Below are 19282 nucleotides of genomic sequence, written 5' to 3'. Positions count from 1 at the left end.
TTATTCCTGACCTTAAAAGGAAAGTCTTCAATATTGAATGATTAATATGATATTGCCAGTGGATTTGTCATTGGCATACTTTATTTATTAGATTAAGACAATTCCCTGAGAAGTTTGAGGAAAGTGTTTTGTCTCCATCCATTGAAATGTCCATATGGTAATTTATGCTGATTGATTTTTGAATGTTAAACCAAGCTTGGATCCCTGGGATAAAACTCTGTTTGCTGTATTCAGTTTACTAACGTTTTATGAAGGGTTTTTGAAACCATTTTAATGATGGATGTTATTCTGTATTTTTAGGGTCTTTTAATGCCTATGTCAGATTTTTATATTAGGATCATGTTGGCCTCATAAAATGAGTTGGGAAGCGTTCTTCCTTCCTATATTTTCTAAAGGATGTCCACTTTAGAATGTTTGATAGAATTTGCAAGTGAATTTATCTGTGCTTTGAGGATTTTTTGTGTGTATGTGTGGCGAGGAGGTCTTCTGATTCCAAATTCAATTTTATTCAGATTTTCTATTTCATTTTGTGTCAGTTTTAAATTGTAATTTACAAGGAAAATGTATATTTCTTCTAAGTTGTCAATTTTGGGGCATAAAGTGTTTCATAATATTCTCTTATAATTCTTTTAATGTCTGTATTATCTTTAGTATAACCCCTCCATAATTTCTAATATTGGTGATTTGAGTTCTCCCTCTTTTTTTCTTGACCACTTTAAAGAGGTTTATCAATTTGTTGATCTTTTCAAATAACAAATTTGGCTTTCTTAATTATTGCTATTGTTTGTATATTGATTTCACCGATTATATTATATTTATTAATTTATTATTTCTACTTGCTTAGTGCTTACTGTTCTCTTTTTATGCAAACATTTCATCTTTCTGTCATTAGTATTTAAAATATTTAAAGCTATGATGTTCCCTCCAAGCACTAATTTAGATGCATCTTGAAAATCATGATATGTTGTATTTTTATTATCATTCATTTCAAAATATTTTCTAATTTCTTTTGAGATTTCTCCTTTGATTTGTGGATTATTTAAGAGTGTGTTATTTAACTTCCAATATTTGATGGGGTTTTTATTTACATATCTTTGTGTGAAACTTTTTAGATTTAATTTTATTTTTGATAAAGAATATACTTTGCATGAGATCAATTTTTTTTAAATGTATTGCAATTTGTTTTATGGACAAACATATGTCCTAACTTGTTAAACACACCACGTGCACTTGAAAAGAATATGTATTTTGCGGTTGTTGTGTGAAATGTTCTATAAACAACAATTAGGAGAAGATGGTTGGTAGGATTATTTAGATCTATTTTTACTCATTTACTTTGTTGTGACACTTGTTGAGAGAGAAATGCCAAAATATTCATCTACAATTTTGGAATTGTTTATTTCTTTTTTCAATTCTTTTAATATTTTCTTCATGTATTCTGAAGCTTAGTTAGCTATTAGATTCATACACATTTATAATTGTTTTTTTCATATGGTGAATTGACTTTTATCATTAGCTCATTGTAGAATGCTCCTCTTGTTGGGAAGTATATTTCACCTCATATTAATCTAGCTTATCCCAGCCTTCATATGTTTACTGTTTGCATAGTGTACTATTTTTTATCCATTTTTTCAACCTATCTGTCTTTACATTTAAAATGTGTCTCTTGTAATACAGCAAGTAATTAGGTCTTGATTTTTAATGAATTCTGACAATCTGATTTCTAATTGGAATGTTTAATCCATTAACTTTTAATGTTATGAATGATATGATTATATTTAATATTTAATTTCTGTTTATCTCTGTATTTTGTTTCTCTGGTCTTCTTTTCCTGCCTTCTTTGGGTCTTTGGATTATTTGATTTTTCTTTTGAACTTTGCATACTGACTTTTATCTATGGGCTTTTTAGCAATATTTCTCTGCTTTAGTTATAAGCTTTGTTTTAGAGATTACAAAATATGTTTACAGTTACTATTGTATCATTTTATGTAAAATGTAAAAACTTTGCAATCATATAAGTCCATTTGCAACCATTACTCCTTTATGCTAACCTGTCATATGTATACACCTATATACATTATTAACCCCATGATGCATGGCTATAATTTTGGCTTTAAACAGTCATATGTGTCTTAAAGAAGTTAAATGAAAATATGTTTTTATCTACTCACTTGTTTACCATTATCTGTCTCTCTATTCTTAGAGATTTAATTTTTCATCTGCTTTCACTCACTACAGCCTGAAGAACTTCCATTACCCATTTTTGTAGTACAGGTTTGTGGGCAAAAATCTACCTTAGTTTTTCAAATTTTTTAATCTGAAATAATCTTTGCTTTTCTTTCATTCTTCATTCCTTCATTTATATCCAGCTATTTTTGGCTGGATGTAAAATTATGCTTTGACAACATTTTTATTTCTTTTGGCAAAAGATGCTGACATTGTTTTACTATCTTCTGGCCTCCATAATCTCTAATGAGATGTTGGTGGTAATTGGAATTTCTGTTCTCCTGTACATGTTACGTTGTTTTTCTCTTGCTGCTTTCCAGGTTTGTCTCAGTTTTTGTTACTCTGCAATTTGACAATAACATGCACCGCTGTGATTTTCTTCATATTTATCATGCTTGTTTTTTATTGAACTTCATGAAACTATAATTTGTCCTCTTCAAACTGGATAAAATTTCAGTCGCTATTTTTCCAATTTTATTTGCCACAGTCTTTCTAGCACTGTGTCAGTATTTTAGTCCTTTTGATATTATCCTACATGTCCCTGAAGCTTTGCTTTTTTTTCTTTCTTTTCTTCAGGTTGGATAATTTCTAATGATCTATCATCAAGTTTATTAACTCTTTCTTATATCAATTCCATTCTTTTTTTTTTAAGATTTTATTTTTTTTCTTTTTCTCCCCAAAGCCCCCTGGTACATAGTTGTATATTCTTCATTGTGGGTCCTTCTAGTCGTGGCATGTGGGATGCTGCCTCAGCATGGTTTGATGAGCAGTGCCACGTCCACACCCAGGATTCGAACCAACGAAACACTGGGTCACCTGCAGCGGAGCACGCAAACTTAACCACTTGGCCACGGGGCCAGCCCCATCAATTCCATTCTTATTTTAAACCCATACAATGAACCTTTTTATGTAGAATATTTTTCAATTATATAATTTTCAATTTGTTTTAAAAAATAATTTTCCTTTTTCTGCTGATTTTTCATGCATTTCAAGCCTATTTTCTTTTACCTTGTTGAGCATAGTTATAATATCTGCTTTAAAATCTTTATCTATAATTTCAACCTCTGGATGATCTTGAGGTAGATCTCTGTTTTTTGACTTACCTCTTGACAATAGTTCAAATTTTCCTGTTTCTTCACGTGTTGAGTAAATTTAGAGTTGAGTAAATTGTGTGCTGAGCAATTTAAACAAAACGTGGTAGGGACTTTTGATTCTGTTATGTTTCTCTGAAGGGGTTTGATACTTTTGTTTCATCAGGAAACTAACTTTGTTGAACTCAAACTGCAAACTCTGTCTTTTGAGGGGCAGCTCAAATTTCAGTCAATTATTTTATTCTTAACAGCATTTATTTACTGAACATTGTTAATATTCCATATATTGTCTTAGGAGCTAGAGAGACATGAATAAAAAATAATAAGTCCCTTCTTTAAAGTAATTCACAGGTAACCTTGAAGATAGAAATGATAACATAGTAAGGGCAGGCAAATAACAACTGGTGGACCAAATTGGGCTGCGTTTCAATTTATGCAAGCTGAGAATAATTTTTAAATTTTAAAATATTTAGAGTGAAAATAAACAAAAAAAATAAAACTAAGCTAGACAAAGAACATGTAACAAAGACTGTATGTGGCCCACCTAACCTAAAATGTTTATCATCTTGGTGTTTACAGAAAAGTTTGCTGATCTCTATAACATATGATAAAAATGTAGTAAACATGAAAAGGAGATTTTGGAAGTGTAAAATACACATAGAGGAAGGAATCTCAAGGTCTACCTGGAGAGAGGAAGCATGTTTTGAGTTGGTTTTTGAAGCAGTTCTGGAAGTTTATCATGTTGGGAGTGGGAGTGGCCAGGTGTAGCTCGAAGTAAGTTCAAGGACTTTACAAATAGTTTGCTTTTTCTTTATTCTATATTTATATTTCTATATTCTATATTCTATATTTATTTCTGAGATATCTTGAACTCTGTGGCTTATAACAACTATTTCCCTCTAACTTGTTAAAATCCATTAGCATGCTTACTCCTCCAACATCCAAGTAGTCACTGAAATGTTAAATCACTCTTAGATCAGGAACACATGACCATAAAGCATTTTTGAAACTGTAGAATCTTCATGATTTGCCATTTCTAAATCATTTATTATGGCTATTTGAGCATTATCATTTTTTCCTCATGTATTACATGTTTCAATATTCACACAAAATATTTAATTTGAGAGAAACGCTGATGTCCAGTTGCCATCTTGGTTAGTCCCTAGATTTAATAGATTCTACCATGGCAAAAATACTATGTGATGATAAATGTATTGTGATTATGTAATGTGTGTATATTTTTAGATTTAAAATAACAGTAAGCATAACTTGTGCTTTTCTGCAGCCCAAACATCATGATCATATTTAATATTAAATCATATTAAAGAATGGAATGCCAAATGGTACAAAATTCTATAAAATTTCTTAAAATGATATATTTTGATTTATTTTAAAAAATGAGACTATAGGTTTTCACTTCCAGAAAAATGGAGCAGACATACTTTTCCTCATTCTTTCCACTAACTACAACTAAAACCTCTGGACATTACATATATAAAACAAATGTAAGACGACTGACGGATGGGGACTTTTGTACCCAAGGAAAGACAGACACAGTGTGAGTTTCTTGAATTTTCTTTTTGCTTCATATATACCAGACTGGATACTGGAGAAATAAACAACGTGGAAATGCCAAGAAACACAGACAAAAAAAAGTCCCCAAAAATCCTGCTCTATTTAGCCAAAAGGTTAAGAAAGAGGTAGGCTAGAAAGACAAAAAAAGTTTAGGTAATAAATGTTCTACTCTAGCAAACATCACAGAAAAAACTGTGGCTCCATTCCCATCCCAACCAGAAAATGCAGAATGGAAAGACTAAACTTCTATCCTTGTCAGGCTATAAAAAGGTACCCCAACCATTCCCTCTTCTGTGTAGTGATGTCAGACCTAGCTAAATGGGGAGCCAGGACTTTCATCTTGGTCCAGTGGTAGGGAGCCCCATTTTTCCCACAGTAGTGTGAGCAGAAACAATGTGTAAAGCCTAGACACCACGCCCACCCAGCAAAATGAGGTACCTCTCACCCTCCCTGCTGGGTTAATGTCAGAGGAGGCCTAGAGAAGGGTAAATAAGGCCACTCCTCACAGTATCAGTGGAAGCCACATGGGGAGCATAGATGAGCATCCCTGTCTTTTCTAGCTGGGGTAGTTCCAGCAGAGGCCTAGTGGAAAGACAGAATTTTGACCCTCACCAAGCAACAACAAGGAGCTCATGTAGGCCAAGTGCCAGACCTGGATGTCCAGCCCCACTTGACAGTAATGAGGTGCCCTGCATTACAGTGGTATCAGAGGAGACCTGCTAAAACACAATGTTTAAATAAGATCCAGAGCCTTGTAATATAATACCAAAATACCCAAGTTTTAATTGAAAATCATGTATCATACCAAAATCCAAAAATATTTAAATATAAAAAAGAAAAGACAATTGATAGTTGCCAACACCAAAGTGAAATAGACGTTAGAATTGTCTGACAAGATTTTAAAATAGCTACCATAAAAACGTTCCAATGAGCAATGACAAACGTACTTGAAATAAATGAAAAAAGAGAATGCCTCAGGAAATGAATAGGAAATATCAACAAAGAAATAGAAGATATAAAGAAAAGCCAAACAGAAATTTTAGAACTGAAAAGTAAAATACTTGGGAAAAAATAAAACCTTCAATAGATGGGCTCCCCACTAGAATGGAGAGGACAGTAAAAATAATCAGTTAACATAGAATAATAGGAATTACACAATCTGAATAACAGGGAGAAAATTGACTGGAAATAAAACAGACTATCAGAGTCCAGCATGGTGGCATAATGGTTAAGTTTGTGCACTTCACTGTGGCCTGGGGTTCGTGGGGTCGGATCCCAACTGTGGACCTACACACCGTTCATCAAACCATGCTGTGGCAGAGTCCCACATGCAAAATGGAGGAAGATTCACACAGAGGTTAGCTCAGCGACAGTCTTCATTAAGCAAAAGGAGTAAGATTGGAAATAGATGTTAGCTGAGAGTCAATCTTCCTCACCAAAAACAAAACCAAAAAAAAAAAAACCCAAAAATCAAAAAAAAAAAGAGTATCAGAAATACATGAAACTAAAATAAAAGATGTAAAATTGATGTTATCAGATTATGGAACTAAAAAGTTATTCAAGGAAAACTTTGATACTGAAAATCTCCAAATTTGCCAAAGAAAACCCCCAAAACTTACTAGTTCAAGAAGATGAACAAACACAAAATGGGATAAACTAAAAAAAAAACCCATTCCAAGACACAGTATAGTTGCTTTTACATATATATATAAATATATATATATATTTTTTAATCAACTAAGAAACTATACAAAGAGATACATCGAAAAGTACTATGGTATGGTAGCAGAAATAAATCAAAATGAAATTTGAAAATATATTCAAGTGACCCACAAGAAGGAAGGAAAAGGAAAATAGAGCATGAAAAAAAACAAGAAGACGCCAGCCTGGTGGCACAGCAGTTGGGTTTGCACACTCTGCTTTGGCAGTCCGGGGTTTGCTGGTTCAGATCCCATACACAGACCCACGCATTGCTTATGCGGCAGGCATCCCACATATAAAGTAGAGGAAGATGGGCATGGATGTTAGCTCAGGGCCAATCTTCCTCAGTAAAATGAGGAGGATTGACAGCAGACATTAGCTCAGGGCTGATCTTCCTAAAAGAAAAAAAATGGAGAGTGAGAAGAAGTAGAAACAAAAAATAAAATGGCAGATTTAAGCCTTAAAAAACAATAATTGCTTTAAATCTAAATGGTCTAACTATTCCGATTAAAAGACAGAGAATGGCAGCAGGGATGAAAAAATATCACTGAACTATATGTTGTTTATATAATGTCTTCCAGAAAATAGAAGAGGGGATACTTTCCTTCTCATTCTATGAAGCCAGTATTACCCTGATGCCTAAACCAGGTATAAATATAAACAAAATTAAAGTACAGATAAATATCCCTCATGAATGTAGATGCAGAACTTCTTAACAATATATTAGCAAATAGAATTCAACAATGTATAATGAATCATACACCATGAACAAATGGTTTTTTTTTTCCCCATGGTTACAGGCTTATCTAATATTCTAAAATCAATCAATATAGTCTACCATATTAACAATCTAAAGAAGAAAAATCACATGATCATGTCAACTGTTGCAGAAAATGATTTTGACAAAATTCAACACTCATTTAAGATTAAAGATTCTTAGAAACTAGGAATACAGGGGAATGTCCTCAACTTTGTAAAGAATATTTATAAAACCCTACAGCTAACATCATTCTTAATGGTGAAAGACTGAAGACTTTCCTCCTAAAGTCAGGAGCCAGGCGAGTATGTCCACTCTCACCACTACTATTTAACATATTCCCACATGTTCTAGTCAGTGCAACCAGGCAAGAAAAAGAAAGAAAAGACATAGGTTGGGAAGGTAGAAAAAAAGTCCCTATTTGCAGATAATTTGATAACTGTTTGCATAGAAAATCCCAAAGAATCTGCCAAAGGAGCAAACAAAAAATATCTCCTAATGTTCAGCAAGGTCACAGAGGATATCCTCATTCAGAAATCAATTGTGTTTCTGTATATTACTGATAAACACGTGGAAACTGAAATTTAAAATATAGCACCATTTGAATCACTTGAAATAAAGGAATAAAACACTCAGTTATAAGTCTGAGAAATATATACAAGACTTGTACACTGAAAACCACAAAATGCTGATGAAAATATCAAAAAGATGTAAATAGATGAAGTCATATTGTGTTAACGGATTGGAAGACTCAATATAGTAAAAATGTTAATTTTCCTCCAATTGATATATAGGACTATCACAATTCCTATCAAAATCACTGTGAAAGTTTTTGTAAATATCGACAAGATTATTCTAAAATTTCTGGGGAAAGACAAGGGAACTAGAGTAGCTCAAACAAGTCTGAAAAAAGAAGAAAACAGGAAGAATCACTTCGCCAAATCTCAAGAAATATTACATAGATACAATGTCGTATTGTCAGAGAAATAGACACATAGATTAATGGAATCAAACAGAGAACTCAGAAATAGTTCTACACAAGTAAAACCAAATGATTTTGGGCAGTTTTTACAGCAAATCAATAGAGAAAATGTAATTTCTTCCCCAAATGGTTCTGAAATAATTGGATATCCATAGCAAAAAATAAAAAAAGAACCTCAATCTAAATTCTAAAACTTATATGAAAATTAACTCAAAATGAATTAGGGACATCAATGTAAAATGCAAAACTACAAAACATTTAGATAAAGTAAGAGAATATCTACAGGATCTAGGGCTAGGCGGAGAATTCTTAGACTTCACACCAGAAGCGTGATCAGTAAAAGATAAAACTGATAAATCGGACTTCATCAAAATGAAAAGTGCTTGCTCTGAAAAAGCCCCTGTTATGAGGATGAAAAGACAAGCTGCAGGTTGGGAGGAAACATTTGCAAACCACAACCAATGAAGGACCACTGCCCGGAAGGTAAAAAGAATGCTCAAAACTCAACAAAAATAAATCAAGGCATCCAACTGAAAAATGAGCAAAAGACATGAAGAGATATTTCACCAAAGAGGATATACAGGTGACAAATAAGTATGTGAAAGGATATTCAACACCATTAGCCATTCAGGAAATGCATATTAACCTACAATGAAATATCATTACACACTCATCAGAATGGCTAAAATTAAAAAATAGTTACAACACCAAATGCTGGCAAAGGACAGAGAGAAACTGGATCATTAATACATTGCTGATGGGAATATAAAATGATACAGCACTCTGGAAAAAAAATTGGTGATTTCTTTAAAAACTGAATATGCAACTTCTATGAGATGTATCGGTTGTACTCTTGGGTATTTATTTCAGAGAAACAAAAACTTATGTTCACACAAAGAGCTGTACACTAATGAGTACAACTTTACCCACAAAAGCCCCAAATTGGAAACAGCTCAGATCTCTTCAACAAGTGAATGGTTAAACAAACTGTGGTACACCCATATTGTGGAATACTACTCTACGATAAAATGGAACAACTTGGATGGATTATGAGGGCATTATACTGAATGAAAAAAAAAGCCAGTCTCAAAGGATCACATACTATATTATTCCATTGGTATAACATTCTCAAAATGACAAAATTTTAGAGGCAGAAAATGGGTTAGTCATTTCTATTGTTGTCGGGGAGTATGGAAGATGTATGGAGGGGAGATAAGTGATTATAAAGGAATAACATGAGAGAGATCTTTCTGGTGATGGAATAGTTCTGTATTTTGCTTGAGGTGGCGCAATACAAATCTACATATAAGATAAAATGATACATAACCACACATACACATTATACTAGCGTATATTTTGGGTTTTGATATTGTACTATAATGATTTAGGATGTAACCATTAGGGAAACTAAGTGAAGGGTACACAGACACCAGACTCTGCTACGCTATCTCTGGAACTACTTATGAATCTATAATTATTTCAAAAGAAAAATTTAAAAATTAGATACTAGTACTTTGTCTTCATAAATTGAAAAATGCAGGATCCTTTGTTTTACAAGAAATAAAATTTTACAATATAATTTTGGAGGAATAAAAGAAAGGACACCCACTATGATTCAGTGCCTGAGCTGAAATATACATTCTGGTCACATGTTGAATATATAACCCTTGCTATTTGGAGTTACAGTGAATGAAGGCAAGGTATGTTCACGAAACACAGGCATAAAGGGAAATCTGCTGATCCTGCTCTAATTCGAATTGTTTTGCCAGCTCTTTGAGGAAAAATGAGTAAGAGTGCACAGGCAGATATTTTCAATTCATGTTAAATATTTCCCTGATTTTGTTTTGTAAAAATATGTTTTTGAATAAATGATTATTATATAGTAAGAGAAGACCATTAGATAAACAATTATGTAAAGTGGATGATGTCAACTTTAATCGTGAACATGTTTATGTGTTTACAAGTATATAAATGTATTCTCATGTTCATATGACATAGTATATGTTCCACCTCTCAGGACTGATTCTGAGCTTGTTCCATTCAGTCAAACTCAAGTAATGGTACTGATGCTAGAGCTTTCTCTACTCCGTCATCATTGCATCTCTAATATAGTCAATGTTCCACTTTTCTTCTTGAGGACTTTTGAACGTTAAAATGGCTATATCCACATGGGGTAATTCAGAGAGAGAGAGAGCTGAGTAAATTTCAGAGCACAGAAGAATGTTGTTTTTGCTGAACAAGAAACAGGCAACCTGCTGGCTGCTATCAGAGACCTCACCAGATAGCATGGATAGAAACGATTAATTAAGCTTCTCTTCCCTAGCTACTTACAATGTACTGTTGAACAAAAGTTGACAGCCTTAGGGGAAATGAGTCAGTCCCCCACCCCCCCGCCCCGCTTCTCCTGGTTCTAGGGACAGTACTCTCCTGGGCACATCAGGAAGTCTTTGCTGCTGATCTAACTGTTTGTATGATACCTCCATGTGTATCCACATTTGCTCAGGTAACGCAATCTCCTCCCCTCATCATATTTCCTCTACCCATTCCCTTCCACCAGGCTTCTTTTCCTGGTCTATCCTGGTGATGGGGTAGCCTGGCATCTCTTTTATTTTTGTCTGTCTCTCATTGATAGAAAACTTTCTGGAGCTCTTCATTATTAAACTTTGGAAACACATATTGCTCAGCTCTTACATTTTAAAAGCCTTGCCTTTCAAGACTAGTGTTTCTGTCCTGAGTCTCAAAAGTCTATTTTTCAGGGTAAAATAAAAGCCAATAATTTCCTCCCTTGTTCTTTTCTGCTGTAGCATTCATCTCCTGAGGCAGCTGAGATAGACGATCCTAGTGCTTGGTCTGAGGATACCTATGGGATTCGATACAGGAGATGTGGGAAAGCAGAGTAACTCTTGATTACTCAAATGTTATCCCTTTACTCCTGCAGAGAAAAGACTATGAAGAATCACGTGAAAATATTAGCAGTTGTTATCTCTCGGTGGGATTTCAAGACAATTTTTTTGTACTTTTCTATGTTTTCTAAATTTACTATAATTGATACATACTGCTTTTATCTAAATATATAGCTGTCGGGTTAATATGTGTTAAAATATAGGTATCATATGTATATAAATATATTTGATACATATAAATATATTTTATGTATATGTCATATTTACATATGATACCTATATTTTAACACATATTAACCCAGCAGCTATATATTCACATAAAATAAATATATTTTTATATAACATATATATTTGTTATATATATCATATTTCTACATATGATATATATTTTTATATACATATGATGTATATTTCACAAGTTTTTTGCATTAATTTTGACTCTTAAGACAAGAGATTTTTACTTAGATAATATTTTCTCTAGGTTCTTCTCAAGATGCTGCCTTGATAAAACTGCCAGAATCTTTTTCTATCTCTTCTACAGTCTTAACCAAATCATGAAATCTGGGTAGGAAACTTTTCCTGTGAGTGAGATTGACTTGCTCACCTGTTTTTGGCATTAGAGGACCTCGCTGAGATTCGAAAGCAGCCTGGAGGCTTCTCTCTCACGTAACTGGTTTTATCTGATAACTTTTCACAGTGACTCTCACTACCTCTCTGCCCTCTTTTCCAGGAAGTTCCTAGCCTCAAATTACAGTGAAACATACTACTCCACAAAAGGAGAGGAGATCACCAGACATCCTCAAATCATGGTATTTTATGGAAACTTCCTATGTCTCTTCTCGGGAAATATTATTTTCTTGTGTGATTTTGAAATCCGATTCTAGCTTTACAAGAGCTTCAGAAAGTATTTCATCAGAAATGGGTCCTACATTGACTACCGTCACTGAACGATCCTGGAACGGAAAATCTGACCCTCTGAGCTCTCGAGGAGGCTGATCACTGCCTAACAAGCAAACCAATGACTGCTAACGTGTTTTTCTTTACAAACTGGTTTCTATGTGCCCCAAATTGTGTTAAGTCTGGAGGGAGGGTACAGCAGGACCCCAAAGAAGTATAAGGTCCCTGATCAGATTGTAATCAAGCTAAATGGCTAAAATCTAAAGACGTGAAACATTTTTAAAAACGCCATCTGATTGACCCTATGTGAGTCACATCCTCTAGTCTTCTCATGCACCAACATTGAGGTCTCTCCTTCATTCTCCAAGTGAATCTCTGTTCGTTTATTGTTAATATTATTCAAGCATATACAGTTTCTATTTTTATAACCTATTCCTCTTTCTAGAACCTGCCCTCTGCAGCATTCTAACCAAGGATGACCTTATTCTCTCTTACCAAAGTATCCTTTTTAAAACCTATTTCCTCTATTTAGGGCAGCTGTCAACTATGAAATCTAAGTCATCATACAATCTTTGTAAAATAGAACATGAAGAAAACTGAGTAACATTCTTTTATGAAGGGAGTGGTTGTTGGCCTGTGAGGGTCTGAGGTCCCTGAGGGGCCATGGAAAGTGTCACACATAGGCAGGAGTTGAACAGACAGAAATGATGGAAAGAGTAAATACCTGCTAGAATCCCCAGGGGCAAAACACCAAGTAGGAAGTGATAAAGATGCCAACCCGAGAGAAGTAGAGAGACAGGAGGGAGAGGCATGCCAGGAGCTGGTTGGAGAGTGAGACCTAACTTTAACAATCATCAAAAACTTTGGCTTGATTTCATATGCAACTGGGGACAAATTATAATAATAGCACAAGAGGGGTAGTTTGGCAGAGATTTTAGGATGGATTAAAGGAGTAATATTTCTGTGGAAAAGGGTCACATTTCTGAGGCTGGTGTCATCAACTAATAGACTGCTAAATTTGGGAGGAAAGAATCCATATACTGCTTTATACAAAGTAACCATGTGATTAAAATAAAAGGATTCTAAAGTAGTTTCAAAATTTTCCAAATGAAAGAAAGCAATGAATGAATGCATGAATGAATATGTGTAATTTATGAGAATGAAGTACTGATACATTCTGAGTAGAAAATATGTAGATATTAACATTTATATAATATCAATGTATGTATTTATATCAATAGCCTCTTCATCTGTTTTAGGATCACTGTTTTTACCAAGGATCTGTCATACATGAATTAGACTCTGCTGCCAGCATCAGCACGTGTAATGGTCTGAGGTAATGCACAGTTTATCTTTCTGTTTCCTTTATGAGTTTTCCTATGGATTTTCAAAGACATTCACTTCTCTTCTTTCTTTTCAACAACCCTGGTAAATAGAAAAATAATGAAAAAAAGCTATTGCATATTATGAGTGTGAGTACCCACTCCAGCACATTGATTATGTTCATTTTTGACAAGAAGATATCTAACCCACAGCCCTAAGCAAGACAAGTTCTTCAGTATATGATCAAGGAATTCAGAGTTGGGAGACTGCTGGAAATCATCTAGCCCGTCCTTTCATGTTATAGGTCAGAATACTGAAATCAGAAACTTGCTCCTGAATGTTCAATTTGATAGTGTTAGAACTCAGTCCAAACACCAGGCCTCCTAACTTTGAGTCTAAGGAATTCCCACCACACCACAATGCTTCACAGCTTTTTTCTAAATCAGGTGGTGTTTCCAGTCTCTAGCAAGTAAAACGTCAGAAGGAGAGCCTGTATAAGCTCTCTGTCGATTTTGGGATCAAAGACAAAGGAGGAAGATGCGGGGAGGGAACGGGGAGAAGAACAAGAAACTTTTGTCTTCATTTATGAGGGCTTTACTTGAGCAGTTCCTAGTGTTTTCAAGAATGAGAACCCCTTGAATGATAAAATTACCACATAATAGTATTTGTGCTTTTATATATTTACTCTACAATTAGGGCATGATGGACATAAAAATTCACAAAATTTTTGGAAGAACTGGGATGCTTACCAGGTGTCCACAGCCCCATGCGGGAATTGCTACTCCACCTATCTTTCAAACTAGAGATTGGGCTATCAAACTTCTGAAAATCCAGATAAGTTAACTCTCACAAAAGTTGTTAATTCAATCAAAGGACACATATAATCTCATCTCTTTATCACCCAGAACACCTGGCTATATGCTCATGAGGACTTTATAGTTTCCCTTTTTTAAAAAAGCAGAGTCAATAAAATGGAACAGAATAGTATTATGTAGTAATATAGTAGTAAAATGGAATGCATCTTAAATATACGTTGTTTCCAATTTCCACAGGGGGTTCTTCAGGGTAAATGACCAAAGGTACCTCATTGAACCAATAAAATACTCAGATGAGGGAGAACATTTGGTGTTCAAATATAACCCGAAGGTGCAGTACGCTGCCAACTATTCTTGTACACAGCTCAATTTTACCAGGACAGCTGTTCCAAAGGATAATGCTAAATCCATGGAAGACTCCAAAATGGAAGTGAGTGCTTTATTTTTAAATCATTTTTACCCCAGGTAAAATGTCTCTTATTTTCTTTATGACCTTGAGAGAGAGATTATGAGCCCAAATAAGTGTACATGCTACCTGAGTCTGACTCTTCATTGTTTGAAATATGAAATGGCAAACTTTCATTTTTATTATCTATATAGAAAGTGTTCATTCCCTACAGTAAATCTCAGTTTGTCTTTTGGATTTCAAGGGAGGGGGATATCTATAACTCTACACACAGATTTATAACATTAGGGCTATAAGTGGTTGGAAAGAATGAAATTTACAATGTCTTGAAACCTCTCCTAGGTATTGTCTTTCCTTGTCTTCCCTGCCAGATTTTGGTGAGAACTGTTGATGATAAGCCAGGTTCTCCCCCTTTCATCAGGTCAAATGTTCTAGTTGTTAAGGATAATTAAGAGTAATAACAAGGCCAATTTCTGGTGGGATGATTGCACAATGAAAGTCCTATGTATTTTAGGCTTTTCTATGCTGCTAGTTCATATCACCTTAAATCCTCAGTAAGTGTTAGCCTTTAAGCTCCATGGGTGTTCATCTTCTTCATATATCCATGGTACAGACTATGCCTGAAACTTACTAGATGCCTAACATATGGTCTTTGATTGAATCAATCAATCAATAAATGATTAATTAGCCCACAAAAGAATGACTTAGTCAAATCTTTGAACAATATGCCTCTGATTTAAACTCAGAGAATAAGCATGTACCTCAGTGTATGACACTGAAAACAGAATTTTCTGGTATTGATGTTTCAAATAAAAGATCTATAATTAGCAACTTTTATACATGGTCCCTTGGAATTAAGACTGCTGAAGGGAGAGATTGACAGACGGGGGAGTAGAAGGAATACAGTTGGTCCTTCTGGCCAGTGCTGTGCTTTAGCTGTCAACTATAGATGGATCCTTTTTAACATGATCTTATTTAGTAAGCGTTACTTTGTAAATGAAAAAAACTAAATGTTAAAAATTGGATTCATGATTCTTTATTTTAAATTCTTATTTTACATGAAAAACTAAACAAAGAAAGGAAGCATAATCAAATGCAGAATGTTGTTGCAGATTTATTAAAATCTGATATACAGGGCCAAATGTTTTAATAATATAGTGGGTCTCAATTAGATAAATTCCTAGAATTATTGGATATACTTTTGTATCTCATCTTCTGTATCAATAATATTGACATTTCTTACCATTTTAAGTGTTAACATGAGAAATATTAACCATACTTCATTAAATTTTTCATAAATTTCCAGAGCACCCATAAAGAAAAGTATGTGGAACTGTTCATTGTTGCTGATGATAATGTGGTAAGTTTTCACATGAACATTATCTCTTCATTCATCTTTATAAAACTATAGTTGTAATTCTAACAAACAGAAAAAAATATTTTAATCAGAATTCCATTCTGGGATAAATCTTCTGTTTTTAGCTTCCCCGAATAGACTTCTATAAGAGATGATAAGGTTCTTTGGCATTACAGCAGACTAAGCCAAAAGAGAACCCTCTTCCCTGTTACGAACATATGGAAATAATGAACAATGTATAAAAAATTGAAGATACATTCACAATCTATAGTTGAGTTCAAAAGAAAACACAGGAAATCTCCAAGTGCTAAACATGAGGAAGAAAATCTCTGTCAGAATAGTAAGTAAAATCAAAGACCTGGTGATCTACAATACATGGGATATACCGCGTAAAGCCCAGAGCCATAAAGGGCTGCCCCACCCCTGAAAAGGGAACTAGGAAAGTTCTCTCCACTGAAATTGCAAAGAGAAGGGAAAAGTTCTGTTTGCTGCAGTGATGGACAGAGAAAATCTAATGCATAGGAAAGCAAAAGTCCTAAGCCTGTGTCATGCACTGATGTGGGGCATGGTATTATATTTTTCTTCAGATAGACAAATGCTAAACAAAGCTTTCAACATAGAAACTGATTAGAAATGTGGTAAACTACTAGAGCCCAAGTCAAAAATGCCCTATAAAGACACTTTCATAATCCAAGATAAAACTGGTCACATGAGAAAGAGTCAACCAACATAATGAAAAGGAGAGTAAGCTCTCCAAGAACTGTAAATTGTCTGCTGATATTTCAGATTACACACCCAACAACAGAGTATAAAAAGATACGCAACAAAAAATAACAGGGTCACAGGGAAGGCAAGGGTTTTTTAGCTCCTCTCTATTAGAAAATTCTAAGTAAAGCAGAACAAAAATTCAACAAAAATAGAAAATACTTGAACCACATGTAGGTTTGATCTAATCAATTGATAGACTATCCTACACCCACAAAATAGAAAATACATATTCTTTTCATTGGTGAGAACATTCTTTTAACTAACTTTTTAAAAAATGCTAAGATAAGCCTTGTTCTTAATAACAATTTATTAGTAAAGACTAAGAATAATTTATTAAATTTAAATTTAAGTACATTAAATTGAACTTTACCTGCATAGCTCTCACACATGCTGCCTTAATGTGGTCTTAAAATATTTAAGGGTTTCTGTTTTTTAGAGAAGTTCCTATAGTAAATTATCCATTTTCATTTGACGAATAGTTAATGAATATCCAATATGCCAGGTTCTGACTATTAAATATATATATTTAACATATATATACGTGTTAGTCAGCAGAACAAGAGTTAAGTAGAGTGAGGGTATCTGGTAAGACAGAATAGGAAAAACGAAGGCAGCTTTTGGCAAAACATGTTGAGGAGTCTACATCTCTTGAAGGCAATGTGAGTTTTAAGCAGCTGAGTAGAGTGAGGATATGGATCTGTACACCCAGAGTTAGCAAGTTGAAAGGGAAAGAAGAACACAAATGTCTGAATCCTGGGGACACTAACCATTTACTAAAGATTTGGAAATAAGAGTATCTCTATCCTTCTCCCTTACCTCCATAGGTGGAAATCACTGATTGATGAAGTACCCTATTCTTTTGATCCCTAAGACAGCCTCAGAATCTTTCCCAATTGTGTGTTTTAGGCAAGCCCTATCAATTGATCATGGGAATCCCAGTGTGAAAACGTATTTGCCATCCGGAATTTAAGGAGATGGTGGAAAAGAGAAACTTGTGCACAGTAAAACTCTAGGAGTGTATAGGGTAACAGAAACCAAGGTGATAAAAAATTTCTTGAAAGAGAAAATAGTCAGTATTAAACAAGAATAAGATGACCAGGAAGACGAGGAAAAAGTGGTCAATGGATTTGATAACTAAAAGGACATTCATGGGCCTATCAACAATACTTTCAACAGAATAGCGGCAGTTAAACCAATGAGTAGTGGGTGAAGGAGGGCGTGGGAGATGAGAATTGAAGAGATTCTAATATTATATCTTTGAGGTATTTAGATATTTAAGACAACAGGAGACCAATGGAATGATGACTAGAGGTTACTTGCAAGATTCAGAAAAGCCATGCTTCTTTTTATTTTTATTATGAAAGAAGCTCAACCATGTGCATTTATCCCTACAGAACATCTTATGTTATTATCAAGTATATTTTATCAGGTCTAAATTGATAATGCTGAGAGTAAGGTCTTGACAGCACAGATAGGGAATCCATTTGTAACAAGAGAACAAAATACAGAATAGGCTGGAGCAGGAAAGTCTGCTTTGTCTTCTTAACCATTTCCTGGAGAGAAGGGGGAGCCACAATTTCTTGCCCATCTCCATCACATCTCTGACTCCAGGGTGATCCTTGATATATGTTACTTAGTTTGTGACCACCATGGACAGAGGAGGGCTGATCAAATTGCTGTTTTTTGCCATATAATGGCTGCTATGGAGTTTAATAAGTTTTGTTTCACATAAAGAACACTGATCAGTTGGTTTAATAAAGCAATGTAATGTGAAAAGGGGACAAAGTTATAAAGACAACCATAAAGTAGTGCTAAGCTGAAGCATGTCTTTAGAAACTGCTGTTATCTAGTCATTTTATATAAAAAATGTATTTCTGCATAAGTTGCGCGGATTTTTAGCTGACTAGGAGGAAAGCTAATAATTGTTTTCTTTGAAATATGTCATAATGGGTAAAGTATTTTGAGTTTTTATTCAACTCCTACTATTAATGAATGTTGATCTGATGTTTATATTTCCAGTATCGCAGGAATAACCATCCTCCCGTTAAACTGAGGAACCGAATTTGGGGAATGGTCAATTTTGTCAACATGGTAAGATTTGATACACTTTGAATCAAGCTAAAACTACAAATGGAAAGAACATTTTAGGATAGCTATCTGCTGGATTTTTGTGGTAATCCTGATGCTGAGATCACCCCAAACACATTTGTCAAGTAGTTCAGTTAGCAAATGTGCATTGAAAAATTCACAGCAACAAATGAACCACAGCTGAGTTTTTTATTTCCTCAGTAAATGACATTTAATATTTAAATAAATTTCAAATATTGATCACTAATCACAAAATTTATAAAGCAATGTACAAAGATTTGAATACCCATTAAGCATAAATCAAATCCACTATTTTAAATCACTATTCCATGACCTTGCATAGCAAAATGAGTTTCAAGCTATACTTTATTGTCCATATTTTGACACAAAAAT

At 34.2% G+C, this 19282-nt stretch overlaps 1 protein-coding gene across 1 annotated transcript in view; it reads left to right on the top strand.

Moving 5' to 3' along the window:
- ADAM7 (ADAM metallopeptidase domain 7) overlaps window positions 1-19282 on the top strand; it is a 68981-nt gene that overhangs the window by 7620 nt on the left and 42079 nt on the right. Inside the window, exons 4-8 of the mRNA XM_070506532.1 lie at window positions 11966-12044; window positions 13392-13468; window positions 14508-14700; window positions 15983-16036; window positions 18821-18892. Coding sequence (XP_070362633.1) covers window positions 11966-12044; window positions 13392-13468; window positions 14508-14700; window positions 15983-16036; window positions 18821-18892 — 475 coding nt within the window. The remainder of the gene's footprint in view (window positions 1-11965; window positions 12045-13391; window positions 13469-14507; window positions 14701-15982; window positions 16037-18820; window positions 18893-19282) is intronic.

The sequence above is a fragment of the Equus asinus genome, chromosome 3 (genome assembly GCF_041296235.1).
Source record: "Equus asinus isolate D_3611 breed Donkey chromosome 3, EquAss-T2T_v2, whole genome shotgun sequence".
NCBI classification, from domain to species: Eukaryota; Metazoa; Chordata; class Mammalia; order Perissodactyla; family Equidae; genus Equus; species Equus asinus.
The sequence above is the reverse complement of the archived record's forward strand: the minus strand, read 5'-3'. Positions and strand labels throughout refer to the sequence as shown.